The following is a 19,784-nucleotide window of genomic DNA, read 5'->3' on the forward strand; positions in this document are numbered from 1 at the left end:
GGACTTTCCTGCCTGGGTTGGCTTGGAATCGGGATCCTCAGATCTCAGCTTCTTAAGGATTGCAGGTGTTCAGCCACCAGCACCAGCTTTTAAAGTAAAATATTTTGTCAGTATTGAGGTTTGAACTCAGACTCTCAAATTTTCCCATCTTGCTTGCTTGCTTGGCATGCTACCATTTGAGCCATGCCTCCAGTCCAGTTTTGTGTTGTTTTATTTTAAGTTGGGGTCTCTACAACTTTCTTCAGAAACTGGCTTTAAAACTCTTTTTTTGCTAAGCATCAGTGGTTCATGCCTATAATCCCACCTACTCAGGAGGCTGAGATCTGATGACTATAGTTTGAAGCCAGCTTGGGCAAAAAGGCAGTAAGAATTTTATCTCCAATTAACTGCCACAAGATCTGGAAATAGATCTATGGCTAAAATGGTTGAGTGCTAGCCTTGAGCAAAAAAGCTCAGGAACAGTGCTTAGGCTTTGAGTTTAAGTCCCAAGACAGGCAGGCACAGGTACAGCTTTGATTCTTTGGACCTCAGCCCCCCAATTAGCTAGGATTACAAGGATGAGCCATTAACACCTGGGATTAATAGTTTTACTTTTTCCATTGTTTAGATGCTCTATTTACAGGAGTTTACTATATATAGACTGTACCAAAAGCAGTAATAGAAGAGTTCATTTTTTCAGACTGGGAGCATGGCCTAGTGGAAGCATGATTCCCTAACATGCACAAAGCCCTGGGTTCGATTTCCTGGAACCACATACATAGAAAAAGGCGAAAGTGGCACTGTGGCTCTAGTGGCAGAGTGCTAGCCTTGAGCAAAAAGTGTCCAAGGACAGTGCCCCAGCCCTGAGTTCAAGCCCCAGGACTGGCCAAAAAAATAAAAACAGTTCATTTTTAACACTGAACGAGAAAGAAACTGACATTGTATTAAACTTTAAAACTTACCACTTTGCACAGAGGATGTACCTGAATCAGAGGGCTTCTCATCATCATCCTTCTTGACATCCATTGACTCTAACAAAAAAGAGAATAATACAAGACTATAACAAAGTCCAAAGGAATAACTGCAAAACTATTAGGAACTAATTTCAATTTTATGATTAGCATTCTTATTTTCTATATAGGTCTAAACACTTCAGCAATATACCATGTATCTTCTAACTTACTCCTTAATTTCATTTACTACATGTTTCACTCTACTCAAGTGAAAGCTCTGTAATGTAATTGATTTTTTCCATCTTGCTCACTGATGTATTTACAGTGTCTAGTAAATAGGACCTAGCACAAAAAACTGAAGTGTTTGTTAAATGAATGTGTGAATAAATCAAAATGGAGTTAATCCTTAAAATACTTAAAATAACATGTTCAAGTAGTGAACTCAAAAGGCTTTTGAGTGCACAAAATATAATGCAAAAACTAGAGTATGACACAATTCAACTGAGTAGGCAAAGTTTTTACTTCTGTATTAAGTTAAAGAATTCAAATAGCACTGAACCCTTGATGCCTCACATCTTCATTTCATCCATATATATACTACAGTATGTATATCTGAAAAAACAGGTTTGATTATAAATTTTAAGTATAATAAATACTAAAATGTAATCACAATTCCTTATTATCATCAAATAACAAGTCAGTATTTTATCTCTCTTATTGCTTCATTCTTTTTTAAATGAATTGCCATAAATTAGTTACACAAGAGGTTTGCATTTTATATGTCCACATACACATACAATGTACCATTATCTTTAGAGTATATGCTCTAATTCAGATTCCAAGTTCTCATACAGCAGTGGTTGATATTCTTAGCTGTTTATAATTCCTTCTCCTTTTTTTTTCTTTTCTATGAAAACCTATCTTCAACCACATGTCACTAATATATTACTTCCTTTATTCTTCAGTTTTCAAAATGACAAGTGATAACTCCTTTTTTTTGAGACCTCCTTTTTTAGTGCTGGTCCTGGGGCTTGAACTCAGGGCCTGGGCACTATTCTTTTTTTTTTTTTTTGCCAGTCCTGGGCTTGAGCTCAGGGCCTGAGCGCTGTCCTTGGACTTTCTCAAGGCTCTATAGAGCTCTACCACTTGAGCCTCACCACCACTTCCGGCTTTTTTTCTATGTATGTGGTACTGAGGAATCGAACCCGGGTCTTCATGCATGCTAGGCAAGCACTTTAACCACTAGGCCAAACTCCCGGCCCCCTGGGCACTATTCTTAAGCTTTCTTGCTCAAGTTTACCACTCTACCACTTGGGCCATAGCTCCACTTCTGGCTTTTTTTTTTTTGCAATAACTGGAATTAAGAAGCTCACAGACTCTATTGCTTGGGCTGGCTTTGAATTGTGATCCTCAGATCTCAGCCTCTTGAGTAGCTAGGGTTACAGGTGTAAGTCACTGGTGCCCAATCAGTAGGACCTCTTAACATTCTTCACAAATCACTCATAGGGGTTTTGTTGTTGTTGTTAGTATCATGGACGTAAACATTCTTGATGTGTTTCTGTCACTGTTTTAATCTTATATATACGCTTTCAAGTAATAAACTTCATAAAGAAAGGTTTTAAAATGCTGCATTTCAAGGTAATATATCAGCTTACTGGTTTTGACTGAGGGACCCTTCAAGGTAAATGAATACTTGAAAAAGTTACGTGAGCTACTTTCTGTTTAAAATATTTGAATGATGGGCTGGGAGTGTGGCTTACTGGTAGAGTGCTCGCCTAGCATACACAAAACCCTGGGTTCGATTCCTCAGTACCACATATACAGAAAAAGTCAGAAGTGGTGCTGTGGTTCAAGTGGCAGAGCACTAGTCTTGAGCAAAAAATGTCCAAGGACAGTGCCCAGGCCCCAAGTTCAAGCCCCACGAACACCACCACCACCAACAACAAAAAACTTTACATGGGGCCAGGAGTTTGGCCTAGTGGTAATATGCTTGCCTGGCATGCACAAAGACCCAGGTTCGATTCCTCGGTACCACATACATAGAAAAAAGCCAGGAATGGTGCTGTGGCTCAAGTGGTAGAGCTCTAGCCTTGAGAAAGTCCAACAACAGTGCTCAGGCCCTGAGCCCAAGCCCAGGACTGGCAAAAAAAAAGCACTTTATATTTACTAAGCACTTCTACAGCGTAACTTTCTAAGAGTAAAGTAAAAATGTAAAGACATGGGTCCTGTTCTACAGAAACTAAAACACTAGTTGTTGAAACTACACTAAACTAATAGGCTAAACAAAGTAAACAAAATAAGTTGCTCAGCATTTAAGCAGAGGAAGTGCGTATATTAATGCTTTGCTAATTCTGGAGGCCAAACCTTGCATATGCCAAAAAAATACCACAGAACCCAGATGTGGATTCTAACCTTGGCTTTTCGTAGATTATTGTCTGACTTGTTCACTTATCTACCTTGAGTTTCCAGCTTTTTAATTTTTTTCATTTATAAAAGTAGGAGAAATAAAAATAATAATAAAGTAGGAAGAAAAGATATGATTACTTCTCATAGCTATTACATTCAAAACCTTCCCATTCTAAATGCCATCTCCTATTTTTTGTGCTTGCCCTGGGGCTTGAACTCAGAGCCTGGGCATTGTTCCAGAACATTTTACTTTACTTTCTGCTCAAGGTTAGCTCTCTACCAATGTGAGTCACAGCTTCAATTCTGACTATTTTGGTGCTTCACTAGAGATAAGAATCTTAGAGGAGGCCAGGTGCTGGTGGCTCACGCCCCTGGAGGCTGAGATCTAAGGAATGTGGTTCAAAGCCAGCCAGGGCAGGAAAGTGTGTGAAACTCTTATCACCAATTAACTATCAGAAAATCATAAGTGGAGTTGTGGCACAAAGTAGTAGGGTGCTAGCCTGGAGCAAAAAAGCTCAAGAACAGTGTCCATACCCTGAGTTCAATCTCCATAACTGACAAAAACAGAATCTCATAGGCTTTCTTGCCCAGGCAGGCTTCAAACCATGATCCTTAGATCTCAGCTTCCGGAATAGCTAGGATTATAGGCATGAGACACTAATGCCCAGCTAGTATCTCCTATTTCTTACTTGTTTTTTTTTTTACAAACAGAACCCCACTTTATTAGCAGTTAGTTCAAGATTGTACATTAATGGAGAAAGGTTCCCACTTTTAACACAACCCAAAACGGCTAGTTCAAGAGCTCTCATCAGGTGAGCTAGGCTATTTCTTACTTTTAAGAGGTTGTATTTTAAAAGTTCATTAATGGGCCGGGAGTTTGGCCTAGTGGTAGAGTGCTTGCCTAACATGCATGAAGGCCCGGGTTCGATTCCTTGGTACCACATACATAGAAAAAAGCCAGAAATGGTGCTGAGGCTCAAGTGGTAGAGCTCTCTAACCTTGAGAAAGTCCAAGGACAGTGCTCAGGCCCTGAGCTCAAGCCCGTGACTGGCAAAAAAAAAAAAACAAAAAAATAAATAAATAAAAGTTCATTAAATTATTAAAAAGTTTATATATATTATTCATCTCAAATAACTAAAAATACTACCATCTTTAGACAAGAAAATTTTACATTCGGGGGAAAGGAAATGGGGACAAACATGAGAAGGGGTATCAATATGTGAGAAGTAATGTACCTACTATCTGGCAAATATAAATGTAACCCCTCTATATATTACAATAAAAGAAAAAAAAGGAAAGAAAATTTTACCTTCATTCGCCGTTTGTCCCATGGTATCCTTTTCTGGCGTTTCCTGTAAGGAAGAAAAAAAAAGCCCATTTATTTAGCCAGTCCTGGGCATTGATCTCAGGGCCTGAGCGCTGTCCTTGGGCTTTCTCAAGACTTGAGCCACAGCAGCACTTCCGGCTTTTTCTATGTATGTGGTACTGAGGAATCAAACCTGGGTTGTGCATGTTAAGCATGTACTCTACCGTTTGGCCAAACTCCTGGCCCTCATTTCAAATCTTAAGTGGACAGATGTTAAGTGATTACTGACATTTTCTAAAGTTTTGAACTATATGTACACACACACACACACACACACAGATATTACTAAAAGGCAATTTTATGCTTAGACTTATCAAAACCCAAGCTAGTGTAGAGCATAGAAAGCATATGATACTATGTATATAATGGTATAAATCAACTATACCTTTCTTTTTGTAGGCTATGGGGCTTGAACTCAGGGTCTGGGTGCTGTCACTAAACTCTTTTTGCTGAAGGCTAACACTCTACCACTTTGAGCCACATTGTCACTTCTGGCTTTCTGGTGGTTATTTGAAGGTAAAAGTTTCTGGAACTTTCCTGCCTGGGTTGCTTTGGACTGCAATTCTCAGATCTCAGCCTCCTGATTAGCAATGGTTACAAGTGTGAGTCTGACCTATATAATCTTTAATAAGATAAATAGAGTTGCTTTCTTCCATCTATTTCCCTACGATAAAGGAATTGTGAGATTAAGAATATGGTAAAACTTTTTTTATTATTATTTTTTTTTGCCAGCCCTGGATTTGAGCTCAGGGCCCTTGGGCTTTCTCAAGGCTAGAGTTCTACCACCTGAGCCACCACACCACTTCCGCCTTCTTATATGTACGTGGTACCGCGGAATCAAACCCGGGTCTTCATGCATGCTAGGCAAGCACTCTACTACTAGGCCAAACTCCAGACACCATGGTAAACTTTCAAAATCACCAAAACTGGTCACAATTTCCAGGTTTTAGTTTCTGCTATTAGCAATCATTTCAAATTCTAACATAGCATGTACTAATTTTCAGACATTAATAATGGTTCGAAACTTTTTTTTTTGCCAGTCCTGTGCTTTCTCAAGGCTAGCGTTCTACCACTTAAGCCACAGCACCACTGTGGCTTTTTCTACATCTGTGGTACTGAGGAATCAAACCTGGGTCTTCATGCATGCTAGACAAGTACTCTACCACTAGGCCAAACTCCCGCCGCCCTCCCTTTTTTTGGCTGGTTGTGGGGCGTGAACTCTGGGTCTGGGCATTATCCCTGAGGTCTTCAGCTCAAGGCTAGCATTCTACCACCTGAGCCACAGCGCCAGTTTTGGTTTTCTGGTGGTTAATTGGAGGTAAGTGTCTCATGGACTTTTGTGCCCTGGCTGGCTTTGAACCACTATCCTTAAATCCCGGGCTTATGAGTAGCTAGGATTACAGGTATAAGTCCCAAAGCCTGGATGGTTCTGAACTTTTTTGTGTGTATGGGTCATAGGGCTTGAACTTGGCCTGGGTGTTGTCCTTAAGCCCTTAAAATCAAGGCTACCACCCTACCCCTGGACCTGGGTGTTCAACCTGAACTCTTCAGCTCAAGGCTACCACCCTACCCTTGAGTCAAGCCCGGCTTCCCATTTTCTATAGGTTAACTGGAGATAAGATTCTCAGGTCCTTTTGTGCCCAGGCTGGCTTTGAACCTTGATCCTCAGATCTTAGCCTCCTGAGTAGCTAGGATTACAGGCTTTAGCTCTAACTCTTGATAGCTGACAGATTTCATTTTGTTCTTATTTTATATATCCTAAAAAAACAGAAATATGACTGTGAGGAGGTAGTGCGATTCACAGAAGGGAACTAATAAAGAAAAAGAACTCAGATTTTTGCTTACAATTTTAATGAGACATGAACTGGCATAAAAGGGAAACAGAGATGATAACTGGTCAAAATAGTAATAGCAATAATAAGACATAAGTAATAACGAAGAATCTCTTGCACCCATCACCAGTATTGTATTCTACTAACCCCATAAAGAGGGTAAAAAATACCCTAATAAAATTTTTCTGGGGCCAGGAGTTTGGCCTAGTGGTAGAGTGCTTGCCTACTATGCATGAAGGCCTAGGTTCAATTCCTTGGTACCACATACATAGAAAAAAGCCAGAAGTGGTGGTGTGGCTCAAGTGGTAGAGCTCTAGCCTTGAGGAAGCCCAAGGACAGGGCTCAAGCTCTTAGTTTGAGCCCCAGGACTGGAAAAAAAAATTCCTCTCCTACTCCCTAAAAATTCAAACTAAAAACTGAGATCTGAAATTGGGATTAGGATCTTCCTTAAATGGAACAAGGGATCACATCACTTTCGTTCAAAATACTTGGTATTTATTTAGTCTTTCCAAGGCACCACCTGATTATTTCTTAGTGAGACAGCACAGAGATTAGCTTGACCATTCCACTGATACTGAAACAGACACGAACAGAAGAAAACAGAGGCAGGAAGAAGGGTAAAAGGAAGCATCTGGGAGGAACAGGCAGGCAGCTAAAAAGCAACAGAATGCAAAAGAAAATGAGAGCCTCATCTGGTTTGTAGCTAATATCAAAATTCTTATTTTTGAAGATATAAATTTCTGAAATATTTTAAAAGAAAATACTTTAAAATATTAGTAAGTTTAAATCTAGTTATACACTCAACTACTTAGTCATAGAAGCATAATTAATACCCAACCTCTAGCACACATACTAATTTCAATTTATACTAGCAACTAATTTTTTTCCCTCGAGTCTAACCAATGTTATTTATCTAACCCAGAAAATTATCTCTCATAAAGATGTACAACTTTACAAAATTACAACAAAAAGGCACAAAGATGGTACAGATAAAAAATGATTCATGGTTACAACCAGAATTCTGCTTGGAAAATTATGCCTGATAAATAAAAGAAATACTTTCTCTAGTTATTTTCTTAGCTCAAACCTTGAAATATGCAAGAATAAACTACTGGTGAAAAGTCATAAACACCCAGAAAATACTACTCATATGTAAGCTGCTCTAAATAAATGTACATTGAGCTGAATGAACTCCATATGGAAGTCAGCACCAGGGTTTAATAAAGATGTGTTAAAGCCATGTATGGTGGCTCATGCCTGAATCCTAGCTACTAAGAGGCTGAGATCTGAGGATCATGGTTCAAAGCCAGCTCAGGCACTAAAGACAGTGAGACTCTTATCTCCAATTAACCTCTAGAAAACCAGAAGTGGTGCTGTGGTTCAAGAGTTAGGGCAGTAGCTTTGAGCTGAAGAGCTCAGGGACAACACCAAGGCTCAGGGGTAGGGTGGTAGTCTTGAGCTAGAGAGCTCAGGGACAGCACCCAGGCTCAGAGTTCAATCCCCATGACAAATTTAAAAAAAAGACCAATTACAATATTCTTTGTACATTTAGGACATCATCAGTTTTAAGGTATCCTTACACACATTAAGATACATCACAAATACTACCGAAGTGAAAAAAAAATCAAGAATACTAAGAAACAATTGTACACTGTCTCTAAGCTCCACGACTAGACAATCGCTGTTGTCTTACAGTCCCAGGAAAAACCTGGAGACCCGTCCCATGTCTCGCTGTCCAGCTTCACCACTAGGGCCATTCACTCCCGCCCTAGTTCTTGCCAGGAGCTCTTAGGCTCACACCTGGAACTGAAACCAGGGTTCACACTCGGCCACAGGCCGACTTTCCCTCCAAAAACAATCTAAAAAGTAGCTTCACAAGTCCCCGTGGAAGTCAGCAGGCCCTTCAACCCCGCCAACTACCTGCAAAGTCTCAAGGCCCCATCCCGGCCCCTCCCATCCCGTGTGGGCTGAAAGGAAAGCGCTGTCCGAGCTGTGGGCCAGGGGACAGCTGAAGGGGGTGCAGCGTCCAATCCCCGCGGACAAAAAGTGGACCCTGGTCGATGAAAGGGCTCTGTGGGTTATGAGGGGTAGCTCGAGAGCAGCTAAGGTGGTCCGCCGAGGGCGCTACGTGGGACAGAGGAAGCAGTAGCCATAGGGTGAGGCAGCAGGGAGTGATGGACACGAGTGCAGGGAGCCGAGCGGAGGAGGAACGCCCGCGGAGGGGGGCGTTCCTCGCTTGGAACACGCCGCCGCTTAAGGTTCCCCGCCGCCCGCCAGGGCTCGTGCAGCACTGCTCTGTCTCTCTGCAACTCACAGGGCCCAGGGGCACCACGCACCTTGGGTCTAGTCAGCAAGAGCAACGAAATTCTACCACTCTAGTCCCGCGAGCAGGCACCGGACTTCAGGCTGCCGTCGCCATTTTTGAGAAGCCGCGCGCGAGAAACCGCGCATGCCCTGTTAAACCTCCCCCACTCCCTTTCTCCTCCCACTCTTACCCCAACCCCAGCAGCTGGCCCCCAGCTCTGCGGTTACGACAAGCACTTATTTCCCTAAGACCAGAACTGCCTCTATGGGGCCCAAATTGGGGGCGATCACTTTCCAACAAAGCCTGAGCAATGGATAATAGTGACACACTGTCTGGGAAAGCCCTTACCAATTTTCCTTCCTTCCTCCCAGCCAATGACCCCCAAACAGTTGCAGCCCAACAACCAAAAGCCCCCGAGGTCCATATCAAGTTCTGTTCCTAGAACTGACTCCCCTTAGCCATTGCCTTCAATTCACTGCCAGCACTAACTCATCCTGGCCATGAATTTTCAAACCAGGTGCTTTCCTAGAATCTACAGTAAATTGAAGGATCAGGGGAAAGCTCCTTTAAGGCAGCTTGAGCAAAATCAGCCCTTCAGGGAATACAGCATATTCCTTGAAACTGCTTCTCTCTCTCTCCCCTACCACGGGTATTTGCTAGCAATTCTCTCACTGATCTACTTTATTCTTCTCAACTTAGGCTAGAGCTAATAGATACTAGGTAAACCCAGAGAGGGGCAATCATTTAATTACTTACTTGTGAAAGCACAGCAGCCTAACCAAGACTGTGCTTTGAGGTCCATTCTATCTAATCTCTGAGAATAACTGTAAGGTAGAAGTCAGTCATACTAAGGCATCAAGAGGGAGGAGACAGGGCCAGGAACATAGCCTAGTGGTAGAGTGCTTGCCTAGCACAAAGCCCTGGGTTTGATTCCTCAGTACCACATACACAGAAAAAGCCAGAAGTGGTGCTGTGGGGCTCAAGGAGTAGCATACTAGCCTAGAGAAAGCCCAAGGACAGTGCCCAGGCCCTGAGTTCAAGCCCCAGGACGGGCCAAAATAACCAAAAAAAAAAAAAGAGGGTAGTAGCCTTGAGCTGAGGACCTCAGGGACAATGCCCAGGCCCAGAGTTCAAGTTCAATGACCAACCAAAAAAAGAAAAAGAAAAAGAAAGAAAGAATATTAGTGGCCAGGATTGTTGCCTAGTGGTAGAGTGCTCGCCTAGCATGTATGAATCCCTAGGTTCAATTCCTTGGTCCTATATACACAGAAAAAGTTGGAAGTGGCAGTACGGCTCAAGTGACAGAGTGCTAGCCTAGAGCAAAAAGTGTCCAAAGACAGTGCCCAGGCCCTGAGTTCAAGCCCCAGGACTGGCAAAAAAAAAAAGTATTCGAGAGATTAACAATAGTAAATGTATGGATGAAAAACAACATGACACAATTAATATGCACTAATAAATCAATGAATTCTAGCCCCCAAATGCCAAAAAATGCAAAAAAGGATAATTATAAAACAGGGAACAAATAAATAACAGAATAAAAAAGGTGAGTACAAACAACAAATATCATATGCACAAACGGAACCATTACAATGAAACCCCATACTAGGCAATTCATGTATATTAAAAAGTAATATACATGTGTATATATGAAAATATATATGCAAATGCATGAGAACCTGAGTTCAATTTCCAGTAGTGTGGGGAAAAAATGCAAGAATGATTAAATAGCAAAAAAGGGAATTACAAAGAGTAAAAGAAAGGATAAATATGACCAGAGAACATTACATATAAGTATTATAATTCCACAATGAAAATTCCCACATACAATTAGTACATTTTAATGAAATAATTTTAAAATGTACATAGAGACACCAGGTTCAACCCAGTTCAACCACCAGTATCACAAGGTTATGAAAGAGGGCTGGAATATGGTTTAGTGGTAGAGTATTTTCCTAGCATGCATGAAGCCCTGGGTTTGATTCCTCAGTACCATATACACAGAAAAAGTTGGAAGTGGCATTGTGGCTCAGGTGGTAGAGTGCTAGCCTTGAAAAAAAGAAGCTAAGTGACAGTGCCCAGGCCCTGAGTTCAAGCCCCAGAACTAGCAAAAGAAAAAAAAAGGGGGGGGAAAGGGGGGGGAGTTAGAGGAAAAGAATGAGAAATAATGGGCCGGGAGTTTGGCCTAGTGGTTAAAGTGCTTGCCTAGCATGCATGAAGACCCGGGTTCGATACCTCGCTACCACATACATAGAAAAAAAGCCGGAAGTGGTGCTGAGGCTCAAGTGGTAGAGCTCTAGCCTTGAGAAGGTCCAAGGACAGGGCTCAGGCCCTGAGCTCAAGCCCAGGACTGGCAAAAAAAAAAAAAAAAAAAAAGCATGAGAAATAAAAAGGTATAGGGGCCAGGAGTTTGGCCTAGTGGTTAAAGTGCTTGCCTAAAAAAAAAAAAAAAAGCATGAGAAATAAAAAGGTATAGGGGCCAGGAGTTTGGCCTAGTGGTTAAAGTGCTTGCCTAGCATGCATGAAGACCCGGGTTCGATTCCTCGGTACCACATACATAGAAAAAAGTCGGAAGTGGTGCTGAGGCTCAAGTGGTAGAGCTCTAGCCTTGAGAAAGTCCAAGGACAGTGCTCAGGCCCTGAGCTCAAGCCCGGGACTGGCAAAAAAAAAAAAAAAAAGAAAGAAAGAAATAAAAAGGTATAGTATGACCATAGAATACACATGTATGGAATGACCTCAAAGAAACCCCAAATATTAATGAAAGTGCACTATACAGAAAAACTTTTAAATGACTATAAAGGTTTTGTAAAGCGTGGCGCTCAATCCACAGTACTACAGAAGAAGGAGGAAGAATTTTAACAAAGATAAGGAAAAACAGTGGTGTGAAATTAAGAAGGTAATTGAAGTGATGAATATGAGCAAACAAAAATTAACAGCATGTACAAAACTACTACATTAAATCCCACGTTGCAGGGCTTGGAGTTTCGCCTAGTGGTAGAGTGCTTGCCTAGCATGCACGAAGACCCAGGTTTGATTCCTTGGTACCACATACACAGAAAAAGTGGTGCTGTAGCTAAAGTGATAAAGCACTAGCCTTGAGAAAAGCCCAAGGACAGTGCTCAGGCCCTGAGTTCATTTCCAAGGACTGGAAAAAAAAAAACCCACATTGCATAACAAGCTTTACTAAATAAAGTTTTTAAGTATTTACGGGGCCGGGAGTTTGGCCTAGTGGTTAAAGTGTTTGCCTAGCATGCATGAAGACCCGGGTTCGATTCCTCGGTACCACATACATAGAAAAAAGCCGGAAGTGGTGCTGAGGCTCAAGTGGTAGAGCTCTAGCCTTGAGAAAGTCCAAGGACAGTGCTCAGGCCCTGAGCTCAAGCCCAGGACTGGCAAAAAAAAAAAAATGTTCAAGGGCTGGAGTTCAATCCTCAGTACCATCAAAGTAAGGGGAGGGGAGTATAAGAATAATAGAATTAGCCGGGTGTGGTGGCTCACACCTGTAATCCTAGCTATTTGGGAGGCTAAGATCTGAGGATTGCATTTCAAAGCCAGCCCAGGCAGTAAAGAACATGAGCACCCAGGCCAAGTTCAAGCCCCAGGACCCATAAAAAAAAATAATAGAATGAGTCAATATAATCTAAGAACATTATTTGCATGTATTAAATACCACAATTAAGCCCACATATTATGCAATGAATATATGTTAAAATAAATTAAAAATATTACAAGCACAAGGCACTAAACTCAAACCCTGTACTGGGGATGGGGGGTAAGAGGAGGAGAAAGAAAATGTAACAGGAGTGATTGATGGAAATAAAGGTAGTAGGGAGAAAACAAAGAGTAATGGAAGTGAATACAATCAAGGAATATTCCATGAATGAGGGGAAACAAAATATTAAATCCCACACACATTTCACAATTATTATGTTCTAATAAATTTAATCATAAATATGTATATATATGCATAGAGAGAGAGAGGGAAAGAAAGAGACAGAGAGACCAGAGACAGAGAGGCAGGAGACCCAAGCTGAAACTACAATATCACTAAAGGGCTAAATATAACCAAAGAATAGTTATACATATATCTACAATGAAGTAAAACTGCACACTATGCAATTATATGCTAAATTCATGTACACACATGTACATATTTATATATACACATACATAGTATATACACATGCATATGTGTATACATGTGTGTACATATGCATATATATTTGCACACAGGAGTCCTGGATTTCATTCTCCAGTATTGTTCACTCAAAAAAATTGCAAAAAAGATTAAAATAGTTGGCTAAGGAAATATGAATATTACTTTAAACTATTATATGAATCTATGAAAACTATCACTGAGAAATAACCATATTGTTGTATACTATGTGCTAATTCATTGATAAATTAAAGGCATGTATATGTCTATACATATATAGACATATATACACACAAGCACATATACATATAGGTGAGGCCCTGAATTCAAACCTCATACCATACAAGCAAAAATTGCAAGAAATTTTTAAAAAGAGCCAGGTGTCAGTGGCTTGTGCCTGTAATCCAAGCTACACACAGATGGCTGAGATTTGAAGAACATGCTTCAAAGCCAGCCCAGGCAAGAAAGTCTGTGAAACTCTTATCTCCAATTAGCCACTGAAAAAAATAGCCAGAAGTAGAGCTATGTTTCAAGAGGTAGAGTAACCTTGAGCAAAAAAACTCAGGGATAGCACCCAGTCCCTAAGTTCAAGCCCCAAAACTACTGTGCACACACATGCACACATACACAAAATTAGACACATTTAAGAAAGCAAAAAACGAGTGGATGAGGAAGTGGCGCTGTAGATCAAAGTGGCAGAGCACTGCCCTTGAGCTAAAGAGATCAGGGACAGCACCTAGGCCCAAAGTTCAAGTCCTATGACCGACAGAAAAAAAAATGAGTGGATGAATATGGCCAAGAAATACTACATATGTATATTTGGAACTACCACAATAAAACTTTGAAAGAGGGGCCAGGAGTTTGGCCTAGTGGTAGACTGCTTGCCTAGCATGCACAAAGACCCAGGTTTGATTCCTCGGCACCACATACATAGAAAAAAGCCAGAAGTGGTGCTGCGGCTCAAGTGGTAGAGCTCTAGCCTTGAGAATGTCCAAGGACAGTGCTCAGGCCCTGAGCTCAAGCCCAGGACTGGCAAAAAAAAAAAGAAAAAGAAAAAAAAACCTTTGCAGGAGCCAGGTGCTGGTGGCTCGCACCTGTAATCCTAGCTACTCAGGAGGCTGAGATCTAGGGATCAAGATTCAGTCATCCCGGAACACCAGAACAACTTATCTCTAATTAACCTCTATAAAATGGGATGTGGGGCTTAGCTCAAGGGTAGGGTGGTAGCCTGGAGCTGAAGAGCTCAGGGACAGTGCCCAGGCCGAGTTCAAGCCCCATGACCCACAAAATAAATAAAATGAAAATGAAAATGAAAGGAAGGAAGGAAAGAATAAAGCTGGAAATGGAGCTGTAGCTCAAGTTGTAGAGTGCTATCCTTGAGCACAGAAACTCAAGGATGGCACTCAGGGTCTGAGTTCAAACCTGAGAACTGGCACGGGTACCACCAGCACCAACAACAACAAACAATATATGTGAGTGTGTGTGTGTGTGTGTATATATATATATACCATGCTGTACAATTAATAAACTTTCATAATATATACTTTTGAGAGGCCCTGATTTCAAACCCCAGTATCACAAATATATATAAATAAGTATCACAATCAAAACACCACAGCCTTAATACATAATACATGAAGTTTTGAGAAGCCCTGATTACAAATTCTAGTGTTACTTGAAGTAAACAAACCAGTAAATAAAGAAATAAATATGACCAGGTGCCAATGGCTCATGCCTGAAATCCTAGACCCAAGACCAGAGAAAACACACACACACACACATACACACACACACACACACACACACACACACACACACACACGACTGGCAAAAATAAATAAATAATTAAATGGGTTATACATATACATATTATATGCATATAGATAGGCAGACATAAATATACATAGGCCCTGATTTCAAATCCCAATGTCAAATAAATAGGTAAAGACTAATAAATAAATAACAAGTAAAGTCAGGTGCAAACCCTAGCTAGTCAGGAGTCACCGATCTGAGGGTCATGATTTAAAGCCAGCCCAGACAGTGTGTGAGACTCTTACTTCCAACTGACCTAAGGAGAAAGCCCCTATCGGAGGTGTGGCTCAATCGGCAGGGCACTAGGCCTTAAGCAGAAAAAGCCGAGAGAACAGGAGGCCCATCCCCCACCGCCCCCACCCCCCCCGCCCCCGCCCCCACCCCACCCCCATCCCTACCTCCACCACAGTTCAAGCTGGCAATAAAGAAACACAAACAAATGAATGAATGAATATTTATTGAACTATTCAGTAACTAAAAGATAAGGATTACGGAAACGAATTTAGGTAACTCATGTAACTCCGTCAGTCAGAAAGTGCCCGCCATTTTGACGGCTAAGAAAATTGACGACAAAAGGGTCTAGAAACTTCAAAAGGACACCCTTCCCTGTCTACAACCCTTAGATTCGGATTCCTGAGAATAAAAGACAACTTTAGGAAACTTCACCTACCTCCATAGTGAGAAGAAACCCACTAAAATCCACTCAAGGAGACAGCGCCACTAGAGATTACCAACGGAAGTTGGAGTGCCGGCAATCTCTAATGAACTCCAATCCAGTCAGATGCTGGGAAGTCAGCAGCGGAAGTGGCAAACCGGAAGCATGCTTTTGCATCAGCGCCTCCTATTGGTTGAGTGTAACCCAGCACCTCATTGGCTCAACGTAACGTAGAGCCCACTGCTGATGACGAAAATGTGATTTGCAGAATCCACCTTTGGTATTGTAATATACGAAGGTGAGCACCCATGCCAGGCACCGGTATTGTAATATACGAAGGTGAGCACCCATGCCAGGCACCGGTGGCTCACATCTGTAATTCTAGCTACTCAGGAGGCAGAGATTTAAGGATCGCTGTTCAAAGCCAGCCTTCGTAGAAAAGTCCCCGTGAGATTCTTATTTGCAATTAAACACGCAAAAATTGGCAATGGAGCAATGACTCAAAGTGGTAGAATCATGGAGCCAGGAGTGTGGCAGGGTGGTAGAGCCCTTGCTCAGCATGCACCGTTCGATTCCTCGCTACTACATACACAGGAAAAGACGGACATAGAGCTGTGGCTCAAGTGGTAGAGCTCTACCCTTGAGAAAGCCCAGCACTGAGCTCAAGGCCCAGGACTGGCAAAAAAATGATAGAGAGATAGATGATAGATAGATACATACATACATATCTACAATCATTGGAAATTTTCCAAACTTTCAAAAAGATAACAGCCAGCAATTTGTTAACAGTTCACTTTTTTCCTTCCACCCCCACCCCTACTGTGGCACTGGAGAGTTTTACTTGTGGGTTTTCTACTCTGCTAAATTTTCTTCTCTGTATCTGCCATCTCTCCCATTTTGGGGAAGCAGTTTTTCCTTTGACCTCAATTGTCTGAGGGATCAAAGAAGAGTTGCTAATTTTTCTGTTCTTTGACTTTTTTTTTTTTGCTTGTTAGGATACAGTAACAATTTCCAAACTCCTGATATAGTCCAAACTGAAAACTCCACTGGTGTTTCAAACTGGTTTGAGCTTATTTGCTCAAGGCTATCACTTTACCACTTGAACCACAACTCCACTTGGTGGGGAGGGGAGCGGTTCTGATAGTTAATTAGAGATAAGAGTCACAGACTTTCCCAGCTGGCTTCAAACCAGATCACAGATCTCATACCTTCCTAAGTAGCTAGGATTACAGGCAAGAGCCACAAGTGCAGTTCCAGTGAAGGTTTTTGTTTTGTCAGTCGTGGAGCTTGAACTCTGTGTCTCGGCCAGGTCCCTGAGCTCTTCAGATCAAGGCTACCGCCCTATCCCTTGAGCCACAGAACCACTTGAGGTTTTCTGATGGTCTTTTGGAGAGGTAAGAGTCTCACAGTCTTTAGTAGTGCTTGGGCTGGCTTTGAACCCCAACCCTAAGATCTCAACCTCCTGAGTAGCTAGGATTACAGGTGTGAGCCACCGGACAATTGTACATTACTTCTTGAACATTGATACCCCTTCCCTGATACTTGCTTTTAATTTGTTTGTAGTGTAATCCACATAATCTGGAAAGTAGAATATGTTATACAAAGTGTTCTGCCATGGAACAAAACATGCTGGAGAAAAAAGCATTACATTAATTGTCAGAAAATACAAGATCCATTTCTGGTTCTCACTAATTGAGCAAACTTAATGGACTTAAGATTTCTGGGTCTACTTAAAAAAATCCAAAATACTCTGAAACACAAGATATCATGACAGCCTATCAAGAAAAGGAATAAAGACTAGAATATCAAGAGAATGATAAGAAAATGAGTACAATATCATGGAATATTGTTCACTACTGATTTAGTTTTGAGAGGAAGTTTAAGCAAGTACACCAATATGTAACCAAATAACACAGTCTAGTATGAATAGATAGTATGAATAGATGTGACAATTTCTACTGGAGAGAATAAAGTTAAGCCTCTTAGGGGAGATAACATGTAAACTAGATCTTAATAGCATGGATTAGAATTTGCAGAGGTTAAAAATGAGGAGATAGGGGCTGAGAGTTTGGCCTAGTGGTAGAGTGCTTGCCTAGCATGCATAAATACCTGGGTTCAATTTCTCAGAACCACATACATAGAAAAAAGCCAGAAATGGTGCTGTGTCTCAAGTGGTAGAGCTCTAGCCTTGAGAAAGCCCAAAGATAGTTTGTGCCCAGGACCTGAGTTCAAGCCCCAGACTGGCAAAAAACAAATGAGAAGATAGGACTGGGATGTAGCTTACTGGCAAAGCATTTGCCTAGTAAGTGCAGCGTCCTGGGTTTTATCACTAGTACCAAAAAAGACAAAAAATAGAATTAAAAAAAATGTTTCCAGTTCTAGGGGCCGGGAGTTTGGCCTAGTGGTTAAAGTGCTTGCCTAGCATGCATGAAGACCCAGGTTCGATTTCTCGGTACCATATACATAGAAAAAAGCCGGAAGTGGTGCTGAGGCTCAAGTGGTAGAGCTCTAGCCTTGAGAAAGTCCAAGGACAGTGCTCAGGCCCTGAGCTAAAGCCCAGGACTGGCAAAAAAAAAAAAAAGTCAATTGGGCCGGGAGTTTGGCCTAGTGGTTAAAGTGCTTGCCTAGCATGCGCGAAGACCGGGGTTCGATTCCTTGGCACCACATACATACAAAAAAAGCTGGAAGTGGTGCTGAGGCTCAAGTGGTAGAGCTCTAGCCTTGAGAAAATCCAAGGACAGTGCTCAGGCCCTGAGCTCAAGCCCAGGACTGGCAAAAAAAAAATTCCAGTTCTAGACTTGACCTCAGGGCCTGAGTCCCGTCCTTAGAATTTCTAAAGGCCAAAGCTCTACCACTTGAGCCTCAGCACCACTTCTGGCTTTTTTTCTATGTATGTGGTACCAAGGAATCAAACCTGGGTCATCATGCATGCTAGGCAAGCACTCTACCACTAGGCCAAACTCCCAGCCCCTAAAAAAAAGGTTTTTAATGAAGAGACATAAAAGTTACAGTAGCCCCAATAAAGGAATGAAAAAAAAGTGTACAAAAACATAATGGCATTTTGTAAGGAGCAGATGAATTTGGGAGCTGGTGAAACTAATAAATATGTAAATGTGAGTTTCATTAGCATGTAAATGAGCATTTTGGTTGGGGGAAATTCACTAATTCTGTAAAAGTACTGTGGTCTAATTCTGTTTCTGTATTGCCAAATGGGCCTAGTGGCTGGCAAAAGGTTTTTACCTAATAATCTCAGCTAATAAGCACAGCAGGAATTATAGAAGTACAAAATCAACATTTTGACAACCCCAATGAAACAGAGGATGCAGTTAATAATAATCACCAAGGGATGCTGAAACCATTACAGGGTAGATTACCATAAAACCAGGCATCATTAGGGGCTTAAACTCTGGACTTGAGCCCTGTCCCTGAGCTTTTCAGCTCAAGGCTAGCTAGTGCACAGGGCCACTTTGTTTTCTGGCTTTGAACCACGATCCTCAAATTTCAGCCTCCTGACTAGCTAGAGTTAGAGACTTGAGCCACAGGTGCCTGGCGAAGGCAGATATCTTTACAACTAATGGATCAAAGTGTCATCTGTGAACCCACTGGATAATGTTAAAGAAGATAACAGTGGGGCTGCGAGTTTGGCCTAGTGGTAGAGTACATACCTAGCATGCACAAAGATCCAGGTTTGATTCGTCGGTACCACATTCATAGAAAAAGCCAGAAGTGGTGCTATGGCTCAAGTGTACCACATTCATAGAAAAAGCCAGAAGTGGTGCTATGGCTCAAGTGGTAGATCTCTAGTCTTGAGAAAGTCCAAGGACAGTGTTCAGGCTCTGAGTTCCAGAACTGGCCAAAAAAAAAAGATAACAGACATGTGCCTTTTGAATTGAAACAATAAGCAAGCAGGGCAGCCTATGGAATATTATATTCTCCAAATCACTGAGTCTACCAAGGTGGGATTTAACTTACAATCCAGAAGATACACAGAGGATAAAAAAGAATGAATCAAACATCAACATCATGAAGAAGATACAGATTACAGAATATTCCAGATACAACTAAGCTAGTTTCTTTCCTGTATCAGTGGCATAAAATACACGTAAAGAAGAAAGACTGAGCCGGGCACGGTGGCTCACACCTGCAATCCTAGTTATTCAGGAGGCTGAAATCTAAGGATCAAGGTTCAAAGCCAGCCTGGGCACAAAAGTACCTGAGACTCTTATCTCCAATTAACCTCTAAAAAACGGTAAGTGGTGCTTGGCTCAAGGGTAGGGTAGTAGCCTTGAGCTGAAGAGCTCAGGGACAGTGCCCAGGCCAAGT

The 19,784-nt window shown here is 41.6% G+C and overlaps 1 protein-coding gene across 9 annotated transcripts in view; it reads right to left on the reverse strand.

The window, feature by feature from the left end:
- The window catches only part of Scml2 (Scm polycomb group protein like 2), a 74,241-nt gene that overhangs the window by 41,944 nt on the left and 12,513 nt on the right, over positions 1–19,784 (reverse strand). For 3 of the 9 annotated variants that reach the window (XM_090325719.1, XM_090325723.1, XM_090325721.1), the window contains exons 2-3: positions 4,648–4,690; positions 942–1,008 (exon numbers count right to left, since the gene is read on the reverse strand). In XM_090325719.1, the coding sequence (XP_090181845.1) occupies positions 942–1,008; positions 4,648–4,690 (110 nt within the window). Of the gene's footprint in view, positions 1–941; positions 1,011–4,647; positions 4,691–8,872; positions 8,923–15,476; positions 15,553–19,784 lie in introns of those variants that run through there. The other 6 variants (XM_090325720.1, XM_090325715.1, XM_090325717.1 and 3 more) reach the window with 4 other exon arrangements.

The sequence above is a fragment of the Megascapheus bottae genome, chromosome X (assembly GCF_031878675.1).
Source record: "Megascapheus bottae isolate mThoBot1 chromosome X, mThoBot2.hap1, whole genome shotgun sequence".
Classification (NCBI taxonomy): Eukaryota; Metazoa; Chordata; class Mammalia; order Rodentia; family Geomyidae; genus Megascapheus; species Megascapheus bottae.